This window comes from Littorina saxatilis, linkage group LG5, assembly GCF_037325665.1.
Source record: "Littorina saxatilis isolate snail1 linkage group LG5, US_GU_Lsax_2.0, whole genome shotgun sequence".
Taxonomy (NCBI): domain Eukaryota; kingdom Metazoa; phylum Mollusca; class Gastropoda; order Littorinimorpha; family Littorinidae; genus Littorina; species Littorina saxatilis.
The window spans coordinates 36179898-36205185 of record NC_090249.1 but is presented as its reverse complement, the minus strand read 5'-3'; the positions used below and the strand labels follow the sequence as shown (position 1 = coordinate 36205185).

General features: G+C 41.6%; 1 protein-coding gene across 8 annotated transcripts in view; it reads right to left on the bottom strand.

The window, feature by feature from the left end:
* The window catches only part of LOC138967002 (tubulin polyglutamylase TTLL7-like), a 42512-nt gene that overhangs the window by 6000 nt on the left and 11224 nt on the right, over positions 1 to 25288 (bottom strand). For 2 of the 8 annotated variants that reach the window (XM_070339422.1, XM_070339425.1), the window contains 16 exons: positions 24083 to 24313; positions 21767 to 21824; positions 20895 to 21026; positions 19114 to 19272; positions 18521 to 18737; positions 17734 to 18057; positions 16865 to 16959; positions 16316 to 16460; positions 15469 to 15681; positions 13455 to 13553; positions 9476 to 9628; positions 8736 to 8948; positions 7146 to 7286; positions 5517 to 5597; positions 3670 to 3833; positions 2618 to 2641 (listed from right to left, as the gene is read on the bottom strand). In XM_070339422.1, coding sequence (XP_070195523.1) covers positions 2618 to 2641; positions 3670 to 3833; positions 5517 to 5597; positions 7146 to 7286; positions 8736 to 8948; positions 9476 to 9628; positions 13455 to 13553; positions 15469 to 15681; positions 16316 to 16460; positions 16865 to 16959; positions 17734 to 18057; positions 18521 to 18737; positions 19114 to 19272; positions 20895 to 21026; positions 21767 to 21824; positions 24083 to 24313 — 2449 coding nt within the window. Of the gene's footprint in view, positions 1 to 2506; positions 2525 to 2617; positions 2642 to 3669; positions 3834 to 5516; positions 5598 to 7145; positions 7287 to 8735; positions 8949 to 9475; positions 9629 to 13454; positions 13554 to 15468; positions 15682 to 16315; positions 16461 to 16864; positions 16960 to 17733; positions 18058 to 18520; positions 18738 to 19113; positions 19273 to 20894; positions 21027 to 21766; positions 21825 to 24082; positions 24314 to 25288 lie in introns of all 8 variants that reach the window. The other 6 variants (XM_070339424.1, XM_070339423.1, XM_070339426.1 and 3 more) reach the window with 6 other exon arrangements.

The following is a 25288-nucleotide window of genomic DNA, read 5'->3' as shown; positions in this document are numbered from 1 at the left end:
ATATCCAACGTTAAAGTTTTCCGGACGGACGGACGGACGACTCGGGTGAGTACATAGACTCACTTTTGCTTCGCATGTGAGTCAATAAAATGAGGTTGCAGGTGTTACTTTCATGTTCAATGTTCCTCTTTTGAATTACAGTGTAATGAGTAGCTCCGTTATGTATGGCAGCTTGCTTTCCCAGTGAGAATGCAGCCCGAATATTGATGAGGGCGACCTGACAGGACTACAGTGGAATCCAGCTATAACGAACCTGGGTATAAAGAAATCCCTCTTTTAACAAACTGCCATTGATATCCCGGCAGACAGCCTTCTATTTCATACTTGTTACTTTCCGGCTACATCGAACCTTTTGAACTCATTTGCATAACGAACCCCTCTTTTAACAAACACGTTTTCATCGCCCCAGAGCCGTTTTGTCTCTAAAAGTCACAAGGCTACAACGGAATGATGTCAATAATTGTCTCCAAAGACAAAAATACACAAAAATACGTGCACATCGCGTGATGAGCGAACTCTGAACAAACAGCAAGAGGTGCACGGAACAGCCACCGCCGCTGTGTTTTCACTATTCCAATCCGTCGGTAAGACTTCAGATCCAATTTCTAGGACACATGACTGCGTACAAAAGATTGGGCATGCTTTTCTCTTTTTTGACGATTTGCCTTTTCGCTTGTTGTGTACTCAATTCTTCATCAAAGAATGTTTATGGGAAATATCTCGCTCCACTGTTTTTGAAGTGACCGTCTAAAGATGGCGCCCACTGCCACAGAAGCACGTGTTGCTGCCAATACCCTACGTCGCTACTTGCAGGCAAAGTGCAGCGATGTCTGTGACTTGGATATGATCTCCAAATTGGAGTGTACAGTGGAGAAGTGTGCCAGTTCTGAGCAGTGTCAGACAAACATTCTGGACTTTTTCAAAACAGCTTAGTACGTGTGTCGAGGCAGTGTCAGTGTGTGCAGTGTCTTTTTTGACGGACACGGAGATTGATCAGAATGTACAAGTACATGCTTTTACACGACTTTTTAAATTTTACTTCTAAAATTGTGACAGTAAAGTGAACATTTGAACTATGCCTCTCTCAGACCTGTGCACACTCAAAACGCTCATCAGTAGTAAACCTGTGCTGCGACTTCTGTCTTGTGTGTGGCAGCACCGCCCTGATATCCGGAATTTCGGAATTTTAATTAAAAATCCGTAGCACCGTATTCCGCATATAAAAATCAGAGAAATTACGGAGAAACCGTAGATGTACACAGGTCTGCTCTCTCTATGGATTATATTATGAAGCTGTTGAAAACATGCAGAGATTGTACTCTCCAAGGAAAGATCGATGGGACGATCATTTGAGGTTGAGTGGGAAAACTTGTCTTAAGGCCATTTAGGGTTGAAAACTCTACAGCGAATTGCTGATATAACAAACTAAAATGTATCTCCCTTGAGATTCGTTGTACCCGGACTCCACTGTATATGAAATCTTATCCGTAATATCGTTATCCTTGCGACTAGATGGTCTTTACCTTGAGCTACTTGACTTCTTATAGGGCTGTGCAGAACCACTGATACACTTCAGTTATTACCTTCATATAGACCATACTGGCAGGGCTGTAAGCTGATTACTACTTCAAAATGATAGTGCTGATGAAAATGTTGCAAACATTATGACTATTCATTTGTCGTTACATATCTAAATTGCATGTCATTGTCAGTTCCTTTATTAGAAACATGTTACACTTTCAGTAGCAAAAACAAACATATTCACAGACACGTTTTTCAAAATGTTAACACTGCATGTTAAAACCTAAAATAACTCGAAGGCAGAGAGTTCAGTCTTTCAGTGAGTGTGTTTAGTACATGAACTACTATATCAAGAAAAAGAATGAAACATAAGATCTATATGTATCAGACAATTAAAACAAATCGTATTGCTTATAGGAAGAATGTAAACAATGCAATCAAATCAAACTCATCATCTGCTTTAAACAAACAAAACATCAACTTGTTCCCGAGTATAAGATGCAAGGGCAGATAAATTGACCAAATCACACAGCCAGGTCAATGACACATTCATTCTGATTGAGAGGACCGAGACCAAAGGCCAATAGTGAAAGAAAAACAAAGAGACAAAACTGTGCACAACATGCAGATGAAAAAAAGAGTTATAGAAGTGCATACTAAAGCTAACTGCAAGTGCAACCAGCGAACATCAAACCATGGGAAAAATAAGGTTAAGAGCATTCCAAGGTATTTTGATGCACAATTTACATGCAAGCTAGTTGAAGAAATGCCAGCAAGAAAATCAACACAGAAGGAATATGGCAGTCCTGAAGCACGCATGATTTATACAGCCAGATACACCACATTTTTAAAGTTTACAAGAAAAATAACAAAAGACCATATACTGCCAGTGGAAAAGGATATTTGCAAACAAAACTTGTTCAAACAAAACTCTATTTCATATAGCTCTACAAAGTAACGCCCAAACACCAAACAGCGTGCATACCTATCCCACATGACTCCACTAAGAACATAAAACCAATTACTGCATGTTAGTGGCTATTAAAATCTGCTATGCTTCTTCCCTCCTGCATGATTACCAAAAAAAAGTTATTACCCTCTCGGCTTTGCATATAACTTCCTGGTACAAAACAGAATGACCACGATTAGAAGTAAATTACTGCTAATCTCTGTGTTCGAAGAATGCTACAAATAATGCACTAAAATTCAAGCAGAATGCTAAATGTATACCGGCTGAACTAATGGAACATGCACTGATCGATATGCCATTAATTTCTTTATCATAGCATGCAAAGGCAATTTATATCAACATGATTAACACGATAACCAAGGCCATTTCCCTAAATGTCATAATCATGGCACTGTTTATCTACTCCTATCTGAAAATTGTCCTTATCGAAACCAGCTAATAATTTGAATTCATCTAATAAATCCAACTAGATCTACTACTACAATCAATCCTGAAGGGTCAACTTAATTTCAATGTTAAAATCAAAATGCATAATTAAAACACACTGACACACTTAATGTATCAACCAGTCTCTGCTGTGAACTGCTTTGTTTAACAGTGAAGTGGATTGCATAAGTGTGGTGCAAACAAAAACAGCAAGTGATCATAATAAACTCGCTTTGACAAAACATCCAAATACCTCATATGAACTATGCTGAAATACTGCCAGTCACAGCCTGCTGTAGTGCTAACCACAGAATCCCAGTCAGACAGACAGACAGACAGACAGACAGACAGACAAACGGCCACCCACCCATGTGCAACTACTGTCAAAGCATGTGTAATGTATTACCTTCCACTTTTTTCAGATAACCACAGTCGACAAACAAACAACTACAACACACATTTTCCTTCCTGCCTTTCCCAACCTGCTAAAGATCAACACACACACTTCTACAGACAAACAATAAAGGACAAACTGTACTCCTACACCCAACTATGAAAGTGGTCGCTACACACAGTTAACACAGGGACTCAATCCGTACCTCGTAGCAGGAGAGAAGCAATTCCTTGCCCTTTGACTGTGGAAGACAAATATGAACTACGAAAGATGCAACCCTCACTTCTACGTCCCCACACAAAAACGACGCCCTCATTCAACTATATACCCATAGTTAACACTGGGTCCCAATCCTTACCCCGTGGCAGGAGAGAAGCAGTTCCACAACCCCTGTCCGTGACTCCAGAGCAGGCGGTTGAAAACGCGGCTGAAGATGCGACAGAGACGCAGGTTGTCCACATCCGAGGAGTGCCAGATTCGTTGCAGAACGGCCTTGACATTGGACCGCACGATATCCACCACCTGAAGGTCGCGACCAACAATGAGAGGATTGGGGAGGAGAAGAGGGAGGGAGGGGGGAGTGACTAAGTGAGGGAGGGGAGGCAGGCATGCATGGGTACTGCAGAAAGGTGCACATCTGCATCCATGTGTCTTCTGTTGGTCTGTCTGTCTGCCTGTGTGCTTTCTGCGTATTTGTGTTTCTGCATTTGTGTCTGTATGCTTGAATATGTGAGTGTGTGTGTGCTTCTGTTTGTGTCTTTATGTGCATTTGAGCATGAGGGAGAGGACTGGTAAGTATATTTGTACATTTACCTGTAAGTATGGGATTGATAGCATCTCAGGCACATGCTCACGACCAAGAAGAGGACTTAGAAATTCATCTAAGAACTTTTGAACACAAAATGCACCCATATTCTCAATTCTCTCAAAATGTACAGCACCACAACACAAGGTTGAAAACATGTAAAGGTACATATACATTCTTATTTTAACTAGATTAATACCTTAGTTAGTTAACACCTAAGTTAAATCGTTATCATAAGTTCACGACTGAAAAAAAGAGCCAACTCCTTCAGTATCAACAGCATTTGGAGAAGTACAGTGCTACCTGCGATGTGAGGCCCTTCCCATAACAGACCACCTCCCAATCAAGGGCACCTTCTCTTGTCCCTTTGTCTGTTATCTTTATCAAAGTATATACAATGTACCTGCCATAACAGGCCCCCTGCAATGTAGGGACACTTTCGGCAGGTCCCACGGGTGTCCTAGCTTCATCGCAGGTACATTGTATCCCTGTATAGGTTCTGATGCCAAGACGCACACACCAATACAAACAAGCGATTTTATAATAGCAAGCAATATATACATGATTCATCCTTATAGCCACCAACACACTCTCACTGCCCCATCACCAAATTTCACATGTGTGCAAAGATCCAAACGCATACATTTCCATAATAATGTGTTAGCATCAGAAGATGAGAAGTTTCCTGTATCTTTGATGTACATTTGTCTTGTCCTACTTCTGGATTAATGAGAATTGGTAAGTTGACTAAACAGAAAGTGATTAATTATAGTTGTTAAAGAAAAGGAACAAAACAAAAAAAGTCATTAAAAAAGAGAGGGCTGTTTTTTTCTTCAGCTAGTTTGAGGTTACTAAAGTGAGAATAAGAGTTTCTGTATTAGCATCTTGACTATTTGACTATTCTCAACAGCTGTCAGGTTTGAATATTTGCAACATGCCCAGAAGCGGCAACTCATGTAACCAAGTTTTGATCAAGTCAAATGTAACAGCTGCATGAATCATAATTAACAAGATAACCGACAGACATTAAATCATCCAATCAATCGCTCTACCGATAATCCAAATTGACAATCTGACATTTACCTTGCGACCGCGCCCTCTTTTATTCTTACCTGATCACCTACTTACCAGCCTAACTCCCTCTTTCAATTATAAACATAATCTCATCTCATTTTTTACCTAACATTTACATCAATGTGTATACCCATGCACAGCTTTTCTACACAATCCCTACACTCTAAATCACATAAACTGTCAGCTGCACACAGCTTTAAAAACAACTTTTGCTTTTTGCAGCACACAGCTAGCTGATGGCAAAAAAGCTTGGACAGAAGACACATTATACTCAGCAGTACAGGAGACAGACACGCAATTATTTTTTCTGTTTTTTTCCCTCTTACCTTGCGTCTTTTGATGGAGTCCAGTTTGACCAGCCAGTAGGAAGCTATCCGAGGTTTGTGGAACTTCCAGTTCTCATTCATCTGAGAAAAGAATTAATTCATTCATTCATAAATCAATAGACGAATGAATAAATGAACAAACGAACAAACAGTACTGCTATGTGCCATCAAAACAACCATCATGCACTGCTTTTTTTCTCATTCATCTGAGAAAAAAATTCATTCATTCATTCATAAATCAATAGACAAACGAATAAATGCAGGAATGAATTAACAAACGAACAAACAGTACAGTTATGCGCCATCAAAACAACCATCACGCGATGCTGTTTTTCCCACCAGTCCGTTGAGAAAAACATCAATGCATACAGTCTTCCAGTCACAGACAAATCTAACCAGGCATTTTCCTCCATTATGATTCAATTATTGTATAAAGGCCATGGCAGCCACTGACATCGAGGATATGATGGCCATGAATATCGAATGCAAAAGAAGAAGAACAAGAATTGTATTAAGGGAAAAGGTACACATAAAACTTGAAACAGTCTCATAAAAAAGCAAAGCATTCAAACGCAACAAAGAAACAAACAAAGACAGAGAAAACAAGTCGCGTAGGGCGAAAATACAACATTTAGTCAAGCTCAGTCGAACTCACAGAATGAAACTGAACGCATTGCATTTTTTCCGCAAGACCGTACACTCGTAGCATCGTCTGTCCACCGCTCGTGGCAAAGGCAGTGAAATTAACAATCCAGAAAAGTGCGGTAGCGGTTGCGCTGAGGAGGATAGCACGCTTTTCTATATCTCTATTCTTTTTAACTCTCTGAACCTGTTTTTAATCCAAACATATCATATCTATATGTTTTTGGAATCAGGAACCGACAAGGAATAAGATGAAATTGTTTTTAAATCGATTTCGGAAATTTAATTTTAATCATAATTTTTATATTTTTAATTTTCAGAGCTTGTTTTTAATCCGAATATAACATATTTATATGTTTTTGGAATCAGAAAATAAAGAAGAATACAATAAACGTAATTTTGAATCGTTTTATAAAAAAATAATTTTAATTACAATTTACAGATTTTTAATGACTGAAGTCATTAATTAATTTCTAAGCCTCCAAGCTGAAATGCAATACCAAAGTCCGGCCTTCGTCGAAGATTGCTTGGCCAAAATTTCAATCAATTTGATTGAAAAATGAGGGTGTGACAGTGCCGCCTCAACTTTTACAAAATGCCGGATATGACGTGACGTCATCAAAGACATTTATCCAAAAAATGAAAAAAACGTCTGGGGATATCATACCCAGGAACTCTCATGAAAAATGTCATAAAGATCGGTCCAGTAGCTTACTCTGAATCGCTCTACACACACACACACACACATACACCACGACCCTCGTCTCGATTCCCCCCTCTACGTTAAAACATTTAGTCAAAACTTGACTAAATGTAAAAAGCTGCTTGGCGCAAAAACACTCCAGCACAAGCAAGACAATCAGCAAATCAAACACACAGAAAAGAAAAGAAATTTGAACTGTAAACAAGACAGTTGTACATGTTTGAGAAGAATATATGTGTGTATATATTAAGCCAACGCCTTGTGTCCAATGCGTTTCATTGTACCTGTACCTTGTCCAGGAGTAGCTCTGCTTCGGAATCAGTCTTTCCAGGAAACTTGATTCTCATTTCATTGAGTGACGTCAGTGTTTTCTTCGTCAGTTCTTCCTCTCTTTCCTTCACCAAGCTAGACAGGAAACTGTCGTCCTGTTGAAGAGAGGTGTTTGTACATTCTTATTAGAAACTGCAGAAAACCTGCCAGCACAGATTGTTGCTGAATTGTGAACTTACTGCAGAGACCTCTCTTGCAATGTCAGTGTGACTATTTTAGTAACAAGCCTATCACATATATACAATCAATCAATATGAGGCTCATATCGTGCGTATTCTGTGAGTACAGTTCTAAGCGCAGGGATTTTTTATTTTTTTTATCTTTTTATGTTTATGCAATTTATATCGCGCACATATTCAAGGCGCAGGAACCCCCCCTTTTAAGACCCCCAATGTAAGACTTCCTCCCTTTTAAGACCTTGTTTTCGCAGACTTTCTGTTCATAACCTCTGCAAATTTACCCTTGTTTTAAGACTCCCTCCTTTATAAGACCTGATTTTCTCAGATTTTTGGAGGTCTTAAAAGGGGGGTTCCACTGTACTCACTTAAAAAAAATCAAAAAAATCAGTATTATGACACACTGTAACTCACTGACATGCACTCATAGACAAGACAGACAGACAGGCAGATGGGTACACACACACACACACACACACACACACACACACACACACACACACATAAAGACAAATTCACAGACAAACAGATCTATACTCACACACAAACACACACACACGCACACACACACACACACGCACACACATAAAGACAAATTCACAGACAAACAGATCTATACACACACACACACACACACACATGCACACACACACATACACACACACACACACAGCAAAACCTTGCCAAAACACATGACATCAGCAGCTCAGACACAGCAACACACAAGAAAGCAAACAGGACAGTCATTCCTGTGCTCAGACACCCTGATCTATTTGACATTTTAGTCCCTCCTCCTAAAGGGGGGCTCACACGCAGGGTAGAAAATGTGAGGAATGGTGGAGAATGGCAATTAAAGCAAGATTCTGGGGAGAATATTAAGTGGTGAATGAGGTGCTTGCGGAGCAGAAAAACGAATCGAACACTGTCCTATTTTCATTCTCCGCAGAAAGGCAACAACCAATCAATGATTACATCGACTAGTTGCTTCAAACCCAGCAAACCATGGAAGCACTCATTTCTTATATTTGTATTTCCGTTCTCCTCCTCTTCCAAAATAATAACTGTTGCAGTGTCCGTAGTGGTCACAATTTCTCTCATATGTTCAGAGTCCTCAAGTCGACATGATCTTCCCACAATGCTTGGAGAAACAATGTCACTTGCTCGGGAAAACTCAGAAACAACAATACATGTGTCCAGATGCAGAAACAACCGCACATGAAATCCCGTTTCAGGGAGAAGTCAATGCCTCTCCCTTCTCCTTCTACACCCGTATTTCACAGTCCATGCGAGTCCCCCGAACATACATACACACACATACCATCCCTTCAAAATACATCATCATCCCTGTCCGACCCCAAAACCACTCACCACAGAAGAACGAATTTGCGAGACATTCCTGTTGTTGGATGTGTTAGTGCCAGCACCACCACCACCTGCACCACCACCACCCCTCGACAGACTTCTGGGTCGTGTTCCGTTAACTAGCGACACTTGGCTTTGCGGTCGGGCTGGACCACGCAGGGTTGTTGCCTCTGAAGGCGGGCGTGAAGTATCGCTGGCACTCCTGTAGCTGGGAGGGCGCTGTAGACGTTAAAGGGAGAAAGAGTTAAAGGATGTGCGTGTAAAAAAAAAGGGAAAATATGCATGCAGTTGTAGATGAATGTGTCTATAAATGTGTACACATGCACACACATGCACGCATGCACACACACACACATGCACATACAATTTCAAGCACACACACACACACAGACACACACACATACAATTTCGGGCACACACACACACACACACACACACGAACACACACACACACACACACACACACACACAGAGTTTCAAGCATACAAGGCTATATCATGATACACATGCAAACATGAACAACAACATCAAAAACTATGTAGATGGCCAAAGCAGAAGTCAATCAAACAAAGACCCTTCCTTAATTGTCCATCAGAAGATCAGTAACTTTTTTGAAAAGCTTCTGAAAGGCCAGTAAATTTTTACCGTCTCTGACAAAGTGCCAACATAACAGCAAGACGAAAGGTACACCTTAACACCTGCACCAAAGATATCCACGTACAACCTGGTCTAATTACAACCCTTACCTGTGTGCCAGAGTTGAGACGAGTGGCTAGACGAGCCGAACGAACCCTTCCATTAAGCGCAGGGGTGGTGGGGGGCGTGTCTTCATCAGATCCCTCATCTTCTTCGTCTTCCTCAGGGAAATTCGCAATGCTCTCCGGCATGCTTTGCAGGGGCTGGAATGAACGCACAGTTGACACAGTATGAATTTCACATACGGATGAAGATTTAGATAAAAAGAAAACACACCAGTAACCAGGTTAGGTAGTTTTATATCAATATTTTGGCATGTAACTGGCTTCTTCAGGATGGTATGGAAAGAATGGAATGACGGCACGTGATACACAGTGTAATGAATTGTCATGATGATTAATGACGTTATATCATTTCTCGCGCGTTCTTTCTTTTTTCACAGATGAAGGTGTATGTTTTTCAGGCTCTGTAATGGTAGTGCAATTTTCAGTTCTTCCATTGATGTGAATCTGTTTGAGGAAACTTTCCATAAACAGTGAGTACACAAAATGTAATCAGGTGCTGAATTTAATGTGAAATTCGGATGAGGCAGTTTTAACACAAGTGTAATTACTTTATCCCCGAGTACGCTAGTACTTGGGCTCAGCAGACTTTAATTGTGTGTCTGTGTGTGTGTCTTTCTCCACTTAACAGCTTATTGCTGGGAAACTACTGGGCGCAGTTCGTTCAAAAGTTGATACACTAACTTGATAATAGGTCCGATTGATCGTATTAAAACTTCATAATGTTACCTGGGACCTAAATGCGAAATAAACCACAAAAACGACTTGGCCGTAGGAGGAGTTCACACCGGCGGGGCAACACGCAGCCATTGAGCTGATAGAACAGCCGAACGCGTCACACAAAAATACGTCATGACAAAGTTACACGCAAAGCGAAAGAGACTTTGACGTCATTTACTTTTGTTCGGAATTTTCCGTCTGTTCCTAGCTTGTCAGTGAAGACCTGACGTGAGTAAACTTACCCAAAACGTCTTTGTTCTCTATTCACATTGCAGCTGTGAAATAATCAGTCTTGTGTCTCGGTCGTGTAGGTACAGAGTTTGCTTCTGCAATCATTGTGTTCGTGTTGATGACGGCTTCATAAGACAAAATAATAAGCGAATCTATCGCGAGGAAGATGTTTATGTACAAATCACCGAACCCAACCCATTTTTTGTGTGCATTTTTCTGAAGAATAAACTGCAAGTGGTTAATTTCATCCGTTTAATGCTTGTCGAAACGAGCCATAAGGCTTTAGAATAAAAGATTTCACGCATTGCTTGGCCATCTAATCACAGATGAGGTCGCAGTTTGTAGGTTGAATCTATGAATCGGCCAGAGATAGATCTGCATTTCTGGTCAGAAACCAACATTCACACCACAGACATTCCAAACATTTATATTTATTGAGCGAGCCAGTCTGAAGAGTACTCGGGTCCAGCGCGAGCGTTTTTTATCCACATGACAAAACAATTAATGTGAAACTCCTCATGGACTATCTAGAAATTGTATTCTATCAACTGCAAAACTGAAGAGGTGACGGTGAGTTAAAGTGAGTTAAAATACAATGTCCGTGTTTAAATTGTTAACATGTGATGCTTATCATTGAATGCAAACCCTATGTCTCTTATTGCAAAATCATACATATATAACCCATCAAAAAACAAGCAACTCCCTTCTGACCCTTAAAAAAAAAGAAAAAAAAGAAATAGAAACTTGATTTGCAGACTACAGAAGAAAAGCAACAGTTATCCATCATCTAGTGGACACGACTTGCACTCAACAGAACCTGAGCTCGATATTTCAAGCTGGACGGGTATCTCGCAAGAGCTGCGAAGACTTGATGTTCTAATGTCTATGAAAAAGCCACATGCCCTTGGGTCATAAAAAAGACTTTAATACAAACAAACAAACAAAAACAAAAACTTTCTACCCTTATTTTTGTCTTGCCATGTCACCGGAGATACAATAAATAAATTGTTTTTGGCTTAAGTTGCAGTTTGTGTTAGGATGAGTACACTGTCACAAAATTAAAAACATAACTGACAAACTTCACACAAAACTTCAACAAAATTATTGAGGTATCAATCATTCCACACCTATATTATAACTCATCAAAGCATCAACTTTGACAATACGTGTACCATACACATCATTATTACAGGCTCACATACTGGCATTCCAATAACAATTTAACAAGTCTTATCTTTATTTCTTATCTTTATTTCTATTACTTATACTTTTTTCAAACACTGTTGCGTGTACAGGAAAAAAGTTAGATGTGTGATCTTACTAAACTGACAACATTCTACAGGTGTTGATATTTGGTCTGGTGCAGCTGTCGCCATGAGTATTTAAAGCTTTGCTATGTACACGCATTTGGTGATTGAGTGCAAAGAATTCTAATGGGTGGAGTACGTGGTGCTGCGCTTACAATACTTTTATTATACTGCTCATGCTGCTGTTTACATTGCATACAGTGTTTTTTTCTGCAAAATGTCTGACATAGCAGTCATGCATAGTAGCCCTTTCTAGTTTATGACCAAAAGTCCTAAAGCATTTACTAATAAAAAGACTAAGTTCAAAGGAGAAAATAACAGTTGTGGCGTTTCTAATTCTGAGCTTGAGAAGAAGAAATCCACATCTAAAACTGCTGAGGGATGGTCTATTCTCTACATTGAGTAATGATCGACTCAAGATTTGGTTCTGGGTGCACACCTTTTGGTTGTATTAATCCAATGAAGTATAATATACACAGGTTCACATTTATAGAACAATTACCAGCATAAAATCACCCAGACACACGCAGCACTTGTGCCATGAAGACTTCAGAACTCCACGATGCTTAAAAGTGTTAGAAATGTTCACATGAATTCATGTTTGTAAAACGCTGTCAAAGCCAGATCTTTTCGTTCAAGTCAAGAAAGCAGGAAAAGTTCAACTGTGTTATATTTTACCGAGTTCGAATATTTTGTTAACTTTGGACCAATGCTACAGAGTGAAGACTGTAAAGTGCACTTTCAAAACACTGCAAAATATGTTCGGGCAAGGTCAGACTTTCAACAAATGAACACGTGGCATTTGATTCTGCATGACAAGTCATTACGTGGCATTTGAATCTGCATGACAAGTCATTACGTGGCATTTGAATCTGCATGACACATCATTACGTGGCATTTAAATCATTTGATGCATTTGAATCTGTATGACAAGTCATTCCAGTCCTGAATCACTTGACTAGGACACACAGTACACTATTAAGACACTGCAATAAATGTTTGGGTCCAATCAGACATCCAACAAATGTACAAGTCTGAAACTCAAATCATTCATCACACATCAATTATGTACTCAGTCGCTAATTCAAGGGGTGGAGACTGTCTATCTACGACAACCATTAAAGAAGGTCCAAACGAAGCACGAGATTACTGCCATGCACACAGTTATTACATTGGAGTGAGTATATGTAGTGGGAATTTCAAAAGCCGTATGCACAGAAAGCGAGCCAGACTTACGGAAGCACCATGAGTGTAACTCAATTTCGCCACATGACCACAACCATCCTGGTACCCCACAAAAACAGGCAATGAAAGTGAAACTGTATGCCAACTTTTATTTATAGCAGGGGGAAAATTATGCTGAATTAAAACAGCTTAAAAATAATCCAAACCTTGTTGGCTGAAAATTCTTCAAGTCACACAAGTACAGAAATTAGATTAGATTTATCGTGATCTCATGACAAAACATCCACAAGTGACCACATACAAAAAAATCAAACCAAGCAATGAAAATCCCCAAACTTCAGTCCTAAAGTCAATTCATCTACAGTCTATAAAATAAAGGAACAGACAAAACAAATCAAAACAAACACCTATGCCACATGTGCGCAATGACCGATAGTGAACACGGAACTGAGGATGCTAAATTCACTTTGTTCAGTTCATACTCCAAGTCTTGCAGCTATTAAAAAGCAAAGAAAAAAACTAACCCTAGGTTCTCTCATCCCTCGACCTTGTGGACCAATGAACATCTTGCCGTCTTTTTCTTCCGCCTCACACTCTGCCAGCATGTCCAGAACATCATCTTCCTGTAAATATAATAAAAGTCATGAGCATTTCTTCTCATAACAGGTATATTTTGGTAAAAATAACAGACCAGGGCATGACAGATAGTGTCCTTTATTGGGAGGTGTCCTGTCCTAGGAGGGGTCTCACATTGCAGCCTGTGACATGTACAAAGGTAGTCCCATGGACGGGCGCAGTGGTGTGGTGGTAAGACGTCGGCCTCCTAATCGGGAGGTCGTGAGTTCGTATCCTGGTCGCTGCCGCCTGGTGGGTTAAGAGTGGAGATTTTTCCGATCTCCCAGGTCAACTTATGTGCAGACCTGCTAGTGGCTTAACCCCCTTCGTGTGTACATGCAAGCACAAGACCAAGTGCGCACGGAAAAGATCCTGTAATCCATGTCTGAGTTCGGTGGGTTATGGAAACACGAAAATACCCAGCATGCGTACTCAACGAAAGAGGAGTGAGCTGACTATGCTCTCAGAGTATAGTGCGGGGAACCTAAATGGGCAAACGAGCTCACACGTAACCAGACAATTCTGGAACCCTGAAGAAGAAGAAGTCCCATAATCATTTTAGGTTGTTGGGAGTAAGAATTGTTGGAGATCTCACATTTTCTAGGACCAGCTTTATGACCATTGCCCTAATGCATGTCCAGCTTTATGACCATTGCCCTAATGCATGTCCAGCTTTATGACCATTGCCCTAATGCATGTCCAGCTTTATGACCATTGCCCTAATGCGTGTCCAGCTTTATGACCATTGCCCTAATGCGTGTCCAGCTTTATGACCATTGCCCTAATGCATGTCCAGCTTTATGACCATTTCCCTGATGCATGTCCAGCTTTATGACCATTGCCCTAATGCATGTCCAGCTTTATGACCATTGCCCTAATGCATGTCCAGCTTTATGACCATTGCCCTAATGCATGTCCAGCTTTATGACCATTGCCCTAATGCATGTCCAGCTTTATGACCATTGCCCTAATGCATGTCCAGCTTTATGACCATTGCCCTAATGCATGTCCAGCTTTATGACCATTGCCCTAATGCATGTCCAGCTTTATGACCATTGCCCTAATGCATGTCCAGCTTTATGACCATTGCCCTAATGCATGTCCAGCTTTATGACCATTGCCCTAATGCATGTCCAGCTTTATGACCATTGCCCTAATGCATGTCCAGCTTTATGACCATTGCCCTAATGCATGTCCAGCTTTATGACCATTGCCCTAATGCATGTCCAGCTTTATGACCATTGCCCTAATGCATGTCCAGCTTTATGACCATTGCCCTAATGCATGTCCAGCTTTATGACCATTGCCCTAATGCATGTCCAGCTTTATGACCATTGCCCTAATGCATGTCCAGCTTTATGACCATTGCCCTAATGCATGTCCAGCTTTATGACCATTGCCCTAATGCATGTCCAGCTTTATGACCATTGCCCTAATGCATGTCCAGCTTTATGACCATTGCCCTAATGCATGTCCAGCTTTATGACCATTGCCCTAATGCATGTCCAGCTTTATGACCATTGCCCTAATGCATGTCCAGCTTTATGACCATTGCCCTAATGCATGTCCAGCTTTATGACCATTGCCCTAATGCATGTCCAGCTTTATGACCATTGCCCTAATGCATGTCCAGCTTTATGACCATTGCCCTAATGGGGCATGTCCAGCTTTATGACCATTGCCCTAATGCATGTCTCTCCTCGCTGACTTCACCTTCCGTGCATGACCCTGAACCATTTTCAGCTGGGTGGACTGAACTGGGTGGACTGAACTGGGTGGACTCAGCCATTTGTATAGATCCCATGCTGGGGTCAAACCCAGTCCGCCAGCATGAGAGGCAAGCACTACAACCGCTATGCCACTCCCTTTTTCAAAAATTCACACAATGTTAGAATTGTAAAATTATTTTTCACCCTAGCTTACCCTAAGCTTGTTGTTGTAGTTGACTTCAATCTCTTTCTTCATGGTGGCACCTCTGCCAGACAAGAAAAGACTAAAAGAGGATGCCAGCATCGTGCAGTACTTGGCATGGCGTGCACGGTCGTCACAGGGAAAGATGCGACGAAAACGCCCACAGTTGCGATTCTCAAAGTCCTCCCCGGATGAAGCTTTGCGTATTTTGGTGAGAAGGTCTCTCTGCAATACAAAGTAGAAATTACTTACTACAAATGACAAACATGCTTGAAATAGGATAGGCGCCGCAATTTAATAAACGGAAAAAAAAAATTTAAAAAAAATTGGAGTTCAAGCACCATATTACCTTTCTTTTCTTCATAAGTGAAAATGTGTACATGTCTGATACATGTAATAGTTCTTAATACTAAATAAAATCAAGCTGAGCCACTATAAATCTGTCAAACACATAAGCATCCCCCCCACACACACACACACACACACACACACTTTTAGGCACAAATACATGCATGCATGCAAGTGCGTGCGTGCGCGCGCACACACACACAATTACGAAGCACAAAACACATGCAACAGTCCTTTCCACAAACAATTAACCTCAATCTGAACATCAGTAAAGGCTTCATATCTGAATCCCCTTTTCTCTTTCCTCAAGCATACACTTTGGAGAAAAAGATTCCCAAGAACCCTAAAGCCCGTCCTAAATTGAGAGAAGTCGACTACGCGAAGTACACTTCACGATGCTGGCCGCACAGAGCTTCAGCACTGAGTTTTCGGTAAAAAGATTTTGTGTAGTCTTGGCGAAGTTGACTTCAGGCTCAATTAAAGGACCGCCTTAAGGTTAATTTTTACCTACCAGTTCATCCTTGCGTTTCTCCAGACTTTGCCTCTTCTTGTCCATCTCAGTCTGCTCACCCTGCTCTACCTTCTTGTGTGTTCGGAGTAACCGTTTCTGGGCTTCTGCCTTTTGGGCTGCAATGTTGCGACGCTTGTCGCTTGCCCTGCAATTGATGAAGTTTTATGGTTATTTTTTATAAACTGCTTGTGATTTGCCAGCTTCAGCTCGTAGATTGTGACAATCCAGTATCTTTCATTCAAATCATAGGTCCAGATTATTCCTATTTCTCTCAATATACACACATCATTCATATCAATACAAGGCTTAAGATCACCACAGATTCCTTCCTTAATGGGGGACATAGCTCAATCGTTATCTTGTCTGCCATAAAAACCAATGTGTTGCCACTGGATCGTTTCTATCCCTGCAGAATTGACAACAAAAAATTTAAAGTCCAAAAACAGATGGACTGCAAACGTTCCAAAATTTTGAATAAAAAAACAAGAATAGTAGGTTATTGGAAAGAAACACAGAAAAGAAAAATAGAAAGCTAATATGACGACTTACTTGACATTCAACAGTCGGAATGTGTCTTCTATCAAAGCTGACTTGATGTCAAAATCCAGCTTCTCATCAGTGCCGAAGCTGGGTGATCTGTTGATCTACAGCCACAAGAACAGTATAAATACAAAATCAGATAACAGGTTATCGGAATCGACTACACAAAAGTAAGCACATTTCAGGAATGCTGCCAAACAAAGGCAAACAAGAGAAGGTAATCTTAAGGTAAAATATGCCCAGCCCCAACATACATCATGACATGGAGAAACATGCAACCCCCCCCCCCCCCTCCCATATAAGTCTATTCTCCATATACTCAGTGAAATGCAGCACTGCTTTGCTACAGCTATGCTGCCAGCAGCGAATCTGGCAGTTCACTTCTTAATATGTACTTCCAGTGAGCTTTGCAAGTGCAATTTACTTCATTTGAAGTCTCAGAACATTCCCATCCCCAAGTCTGTGAAAAGAACCAACCAAGCAAACAAACCCAATAACAACAAAATAAAACTTGTGTAGCAAACTTCACACCACACATACAAAATAAACAACAACATGAAAGCACTGTAGAGAGATCAGTCGAAAAAAGAGTCATTCATACGGAAACAAACCGACAGAGAGGTATACTATCAGCTTGCCAGAACAAAAAAATCTTGACCTCCTCCTCATCTCCCCCCTCCCCTCTGCCTGAACTGAACAACGAAGAACCAGAGATCTAAGTGTGGACACACAAAACAACAACAACAACAACAACAACAACAACAACAACAACAACAACAACAACAACAACAACAACAACAAACAGACGAGTGAGACCTGTGAGGAAGACGAAAATATGAAGCGGATCAAGACATGCCAACAAACTCATCACAGCATACCTCAATCAACCATGGCCGCAGCTTTCGATCGATCATGACATCAAAGCCGAGTACCTCGAAACACACACTGTCACTGTACGATGGCACACCAGGCCGACACATTCTGTACGCGTGTAACACATGCGGCTCTGCCACAATCAGTGTCTTTGTGATCATGTCAGCGATGTTTCGCCACAAGAGGGCAACATCAATGTCACTGTTGCGGAGGTACTCGTTAAAGTAGCGGATGGATCGTTTGCTGCCCGTGTCGTTTCCTGTGTTTCGCTTATAGAACTCATTGTGCTTGTTGACCGAGTAGTTGGTTAGGTGCATGAACAGGTGGTTCTGAAAAAAAGACATACAAAATTTAAATGTGTACATATTCTTCCTGCAACTGACATAAGGGCGCATTCAACAGAACTGACACAGATTCTTATGATATGATTGTTCTCTGTCATTTGAAACTGATGTTAGGATTGATATAACCCAGGATGAAGGTATGCATCTCTCTCCATCGAGTTCATGAATATTTCTTCATTTCTCTCTATCTTTAACTCTCTCTGTCTCTTTCTGCATGTTCCTCTGTCTCGATTCTCCCTATCTGCTTTTTCCTCTCTCTCTCTCTCCACCAAGTTCAGGAACATTTCTTCAGTTCTTTCTGTCTCTTTCTCTCTCTCCGTCTGTCACTCTTCTGACCCTTCTCTCTCTCCAACCACAACTACCCCCCCCCCTCCCGATCCCCCTTAATTCACCCACCCACATGTACCCCCACTTCACACTAAAAATACATCTATTATTCTCAACTCACGACATTGCTTTCCTGGGGTGGCAGGTACTTTTCCGTGGCCAACCTCACCAAGCCGTCGTTAAAGAGAAAGATCCTGAGGGGGTCACATGACGTGATGAGAACGTAGACACGCAGGTCAAACTTGTAACCATCCAGCAGCAGAGGCTTGTCGATGTACTCCTGGACGATGAAATGCTCACTCGGCGGGATCTTCTCAGCGTTTCTAAACAGGCTGATTCTGTTGGACAAAAATAAGAGAGTACTACTTTGCCTGTGATAGATAAGCATGACTGTGTGATTTGAACTAAAAAGCAGTAATGAACAACTTTGATAAGCAGTAAACATACAAATAAGCTTTAGGAACCCACTTCTCATTTTTCAAACTACATTTTACAGAAGTCAAAGGCAGTAGTTCAATTTATTTCTGTCTACGAGTTTCTGTGTGTGCCTGTGCCGGGAGCTAGTGTGTGTGTGTATTTAACAGACAGTGCAATATGTGCACGAGTGTACATGTACAAACCAATAAAACACAGGCAAAACAAATCACACAAAAAACAGAAGCAGAAAGATGGCAATCATGTTCATATCACAGAATGATGATTATTTTTACTGACCCATGACCCTGCGCTCCATTGGCTGGTTTGACGATGAACGTTTTTGTCTTTTTCTTGGCACGCATGTCTTTGGCATGGTTCTGCAATAGCCCATAGTCTGCCGGCAGGATCCATGTCCTGGGTATGAAGTTGTACTCCTCTGGGAACGACTTTTGCATCCTGCATGCAGAGAATAATCATATTCAAGTTTATATGGAAATGATGTTTTTGTCTTGTTGAAAGAGGGCTGATGGGTGAACTGGGAGTTTCGGACAAATATAGAAATAAGACTGTTTACAGTGCATTTAAAAAGAAAATCCTGTAATTTATGGGAACAGAAGACAAACGAATAGCAGCTAGAATAGCTTAATTGTTTGTAAGTGCAGCACATGACATCTTCTTCTTCTTGGCGTTCGCAGAGGTTACACAATCAGTCCAGCACTGGTGATAAATGTTGTCGTTTTCTCCAACTCCTGTCGACTGCTGTATAGTTTGGTCTGCAAGGGAGTTGGTGACGGCCACACTTCTTTTCGTTCCTCATCTAGTAAGGGACATCGCTGTAAGATGTGTTCCGCTGTTTGGTCTTCTTGACCGCAGGCACAGGTTGGTGATGGCGCCAGCTTGAACTTTCGGTTCATGTGAGCATTGAGCCTGTTGTGGCCAGTACGCAGCCTGATGAGGTTGACTTGCTGCTCTCTGGACATTGTGTGGTAGTCATCTCTGTTTGTCCTTGGCCTCATCAATGCCTTGATGATTGTCTTCTGCTCACTAAAGCTGACACTGTTTTCAGGTTGGTCTTCCACGGCTCCTTCTTTCGCCAGCTCATCTGCCCTTTCATTTCCTGGTATCCCACAGTGTGCTGGTATCCACTGAAGGACAACTCTTCTGGTTTGTCTGACCATCTGTAATGCTTTGGCCAGCTGTGGGAGTTTGTCGTTCTCTAGGGCCTGAAGGACTGAAAGGGCGTCCGAGAGGAAGACAACTTGGTAGCAAGGGTCTGCGGAGTCCTGAACCAAGGAGGCGGCCTGCATGAGAGCTTCTGCTTCTGCTTTATAGTTTGTGCAGTGTTTGCCAGTGGCAACGCTGGATGTAGCTGTATGTCCCCCAGGGAACTGGATGAGAATGCCTGCACCTCCATTGAGCACGGCGTTAGTTGCTGATCCATCGGTGTATACATGGATCCACGCCTCTTTTGGGTACTGTTCGTCGATCAGGGCTAAGGTGAGTGCCTGTCGAGCTGTGTCATTCTGATCTTCTCCTGAGGTAACATGTGGAACACTGGTGCAGATCTGGATGCCTGGTTTCTCTGTTGCCTTGGGGGTTTCCTCTTCTTCTTTAGTCAGAGGTAGAGTGTTCTGTGGGAGGACTTCCCTGTACTGTCGAGAAAGTAGCACATGACATGAGAGGGCATGTATCCTTGGCACCCGCCCAAAGTGTCCCACATCATATGCCATCTCTCATGGACAATATTACTTTGGTCACATTTATAGACTGAGGGACAACACAAGGTGTTCTCTGTTTGGAGGTGTCCTGTCATCACAGGTACCAATGTACTCTAATTGAAAACGTTTGTTTCTAAGTTACAAAACCTTGCCCCTTATAATACCCTCCAAAATTCTCTACATTTTTGTAGTGTTGTGGTTTTTTTCTCAGATGGATCTATTTATCACCTGAGGGTAAAAAGCTCAGGAATACAGAGGAGTCCTCATCATGACTGTTAACTTTCCTGTGCAGAGTATGTGGGAATTTGTTGATGAATTAACTTTGAAGATTGCCAGGGCAAAAGTCTTGAGGTTACTTACTTGCCCATGTTCCTGGCCAGACAGTCTTTGCGTGAGATCTCGCCCATACCAGGGAAGTGGTTTAGTCGCTGGAACGGTTTCAACTCAGACACACGGTCCGTGGACACAAAGCAGTCACTCCATATCAGGTATCTGAAATCCAAAAACGGAAAGGAAACTTCAACACTAGAGTTTTTGCCTTCCCAACATCTAAAAGGCAGTCTTCCCCATAAAAGCAGTTTTGCTGTATATCTCAGATCTCCCAACGTTTTTAAATTTGATAAAACCATTCCCTCCATTTGGCCAAAAATCAATAGCATGACTGTTTCCTGGCACAATGTCTGGGAATTTGTGAAAAATTTCATTAATTTTGCAGACTGCCATTTTTGCTCAATCTGTCCGTGTGAAATTGCAAAGCCATACTTTTTTTTCTGGTCTACACCATTATCATTTCAATAACCAAAAAAAGTTGACAGTTTTCGTGCTGCCTTAGGCCAACAAAAAAAAATAGTCTGTTTACGGTATCCCGACCGACCCTATTTTTTCGCGCGACCCTACACTTTTTTTTGGCATTTGGGAAAAAATGTAATTTTTTTTTTAAATAAATTAAAAAAAAATTTGGGGGGGGCAAAATAACTTTAAAAATATGGTTTTTGGGGAAAAAAAAAAAAATCCTGACCTACCGACCCTATTTTTTTTGTGCCTATGTTACCGTAAACACACTATTTTTTTGTTGGCCTTATTAGAAGGCAGTACGAACCCTAATTAGTGCTCTCCCCAGTTCCGCCGGTACTAAGCCAAAGTTTTGGATTTTGCCGGCGTTACCCATGCAGATGCAGATGCAAAAAATGTGAAAATGATTCAAAGAAAGAAGAAAAATGTACGGAACTCACGAGAGAGGGTCATCATCTTTTGCTACTGAAAATCCCACCTTCTCCACCATCTGACGAACTGCAACAGCAAACGGTACATCATACAAGATTCACATCAGCATTTAACTAATAAAATTTAAAAAACATCAGCTTTTTGTAATCTCTTTTCTTGTCTGTACCATTTTTAGTTGTTGTTTTATCTCAAGAATCAATGAACATTTTAAAATCTACTTGCAGACATGGGATTCTTCCGTAAATTTACGGAATTCCGTAAATTTTTAGGCTCCAGGGATCATTCTTGAGATTCGTGCAAATCCGCTGAGAAAATTTGGGGGTATATGTAGGTATTGACCCAAGTTTTTTGGCCGGTCCGCTGATCGCGACGCTCCATTCCATACTATTCTTGAACGGTTGGTTCCTAAAACGGTCAGACTGTTGCTGGTCGATCCGTATGGGAACGCGCTCTTTGTCTCCTACAGTCACCGTTTCAACGTAGCTATCGGGGATTCAGTATAAGCATACCGTATGAGAATGATTCGGCGCCATTTTTACATCGCTTCGAGCCACCTGCCAAAATGATGAGGAAGCTAAAGCGAGACGAAACCGTTCTAGCCCGGGAAATTGACCAGCAGAAGTACAAGAAAAATCTCTGGAGATTCGACTGGCTCGATGAAGTTGTATCATTGAGCTGGAAAGACGAGAAAGGCCAGAAGACACAAGACGTGAAAGTTGGCGATGCTTTTGCTAAAATCAACTTGCCGTGGAGTCTGACAAACTATTTTCTACTCATAGAAAACAGTTCTGCTTTAATTCAAGGTGAGGTAAAAAAAAATTCAATTTTCTTTCATATGTTTCCCTGCTGTTTGAATTGTTTATTGCCATTGATATAGAAGCTCTATGATTAAGCTGAAATATACATTTCAGGGCCATTTTTGTGTGTCTAAAACACTAAAAACCTTCAGCTTCTGGGGGCGAAGCCCCCAGACCCCGACCAGGGGCGTTGCCCCTGGACCCTACTGGGGGCCTTCTGCGGCCCCCAGACCCCCACCTTCTTTTTCCTTAATTATCACTTTTTCTGAATCCCATGTCTGTACTTGGGAGCCTAGCAATAAAATTTCAAAAAGCAGGGAACGACTACAAAATTATCTTTAACACTGAAAACCTAACCACTGAGCCCCCTATTTGTTTCCCCAGTAGAATTTAATACATGTACAGTGGAACCTCCCGTAACCACCTCTCCCAAGAACAACCCCCTCCTTTTGCCGACCGAATTTCTCGGCACGGATGCTTTTCACACTGTAACTTACCTCCCAAGAACAACGCCCTCCTTTTTCCGACGACCGACCTACCAACGTAGGGTCAATAACGACTTTGACCTTTTAACCAGTGAGAGTCAAAGTTCGTAATTACACAGCACACGCGGAACACGCATGCCATTAGTCACGCATCAAGAGTCAGGGGTGGTAGTCTGTACTCAGTAGTGCGTGCAAGTCAAGTGGCCAATGGCTGTCATCTTCTCACCTATTGCTGTCACAATTGAAGGACTGCCCTCGAAGTAGGGGGGGATGGGAAAGGGGATGGGAGGGGTTGGGTAGGGGCAGTTAGAATGACAACTCAATAATGAATACAGAATACAGAATCTTTAATTGCCCAAGGTTGGGAATTTGTGATTTGTTAATTAATTTATGTGCACATACTCTGTGAGTGTGTGCTCACCAACTGAGACCTCGGGTCAATGTCCCATACTTGCCAATGAGCAAGTTTTACCAATGGGAGGTCTCCTTTGATGTCTGAGAGGAAACTCTTCCTGTCCCAGGTTACAGACACTGACCTTCTTACCCGGGGTCAATCACTGAGTTTTACCTATGAGACCGCTCGCGCGAGCGTGTGTGTGTATGTGTGTGTGTGTGTGTGTTATGTCTGCCCGTGTGTGCGCTGGTGTATGCACGTACATCATGCTTATCCATATGCACATCAAATGGGAACAAAAATAGAATAACGGACACAACTTTCAAGACTGAACTGCCCAACAGTTTCCTCCACCCCTGTGAAAAACATTATACCTCCCAAACTCCCAGAAAAGACCCCTCCTTTTTACGACCGATTTTTCTGGACATTTTCAAGGTCGTTAGTGGGAGGTTTTACTGTATTTACAAAACAAAGAGAAAAATGACAATCCTTTAAAAATTATAGCTTTGCAGATTTTCTGTTTATAACCTCTGTAAATTTCCATCAATTTCAAGAGTCCTTCCTTTTCAAGACATGATTTTCTCAGTTTTTAGAACATCTTAAACAGGGGGGGAGGATGGTGGTGTGGGGTTATTGCACTTTACCCACCAATGTCATAGCGAGTGCCACTCAGGTTAGCAGTGATGTTGTGTTTGCGACGTTTCTTTTTCTTGGAGTTGATGACCGGTGGTTTCACGTCGGGCCTGGCCAGCTCGTCATTGCTCAGCTCGACGCCTCTCATTCTGCGACCGTCTTCTGGCCCCGGCCGTTGCGGCTGCAATGATGCTGTGCTGCTGCGTCGTGACGGTGGGATATGCGTCAGTGACGCCAGCGACAGGTCTGAAAGAAACAGAGAAAGGATGAGGTTAGTTAGGTAAGTTGATTTCTGTGGTTACTTTGTATGATATGTGTTTGATAAAGACTGCTGTGTTTTGGTTTGATTTTGGCTTCACAGTTTTGAATGTGTGTGTGTGTGTGTGTGTGTGTGTGTGTGTGTGTGTGTGTGCATGTGTGTGTGTGTCAGAGAGAGAGAGAGAGAGAGAGAGAGAGAGAGAGAGAGAGAGAGAGAGAGAGAGAGAGAGAGAGAGAGAGAGAGAGTGTGTGTATTTGAGAAAGATAGTAAGTGTGTGTATGTGAGAAAGAGAGTAAGTGTGTGAGTGTGTGTGTGTGTGTGTGTGTGTGTGTGTGTGTGTGTGTGTGTGTGTGTGTGTGTGCGTGCGTGCGTGCATGCGTGTGAGTGTCTGTCGGTCGATCTCTGTCTGTCGGTACCTGTATGCGTTTGCCTGTCTGCATGTTTGTCTTTTTCTGCATGTGTCTGCGAGTGAATTTATACTCATGCTTTGACTATGAACTATCTCTCGTGAAGATTTTAAACAGGAAAGTTAAACCACTGAATACATGTCATCCTTCTAGTTAATTTAAGGGATGCAATGAGATGTACTAAACTATGCCTACTCCTGATCTGAAGGTCAATCCTACTAACTGCAAGTAAATGCTATTTAAGTACATTTTTAAACAGTTCATGAGTAAAGAGCAGCAATAAAACTTGTCTGTAAAAAATCAAACATCCCCAACATAAGAAAGATAATTTCAAATGAAAAGTGAATCACATACATGTTCATTCAAACAGAATTAGGAAAGATAAAAAGACTTCAGCCCAGTTTAAATGAGTACCTAATGGTATCTACCACCGAGCTGCTTAAGGCTCTGAGGGCTCTAAAATGCAAGGTTTATAACCAAACAGGCACTGTCACTGATAGTCATTCTTCAGACAAGTGTAAGTAACTTTAGGTGCTAAAGAAATCCAAATGTTCT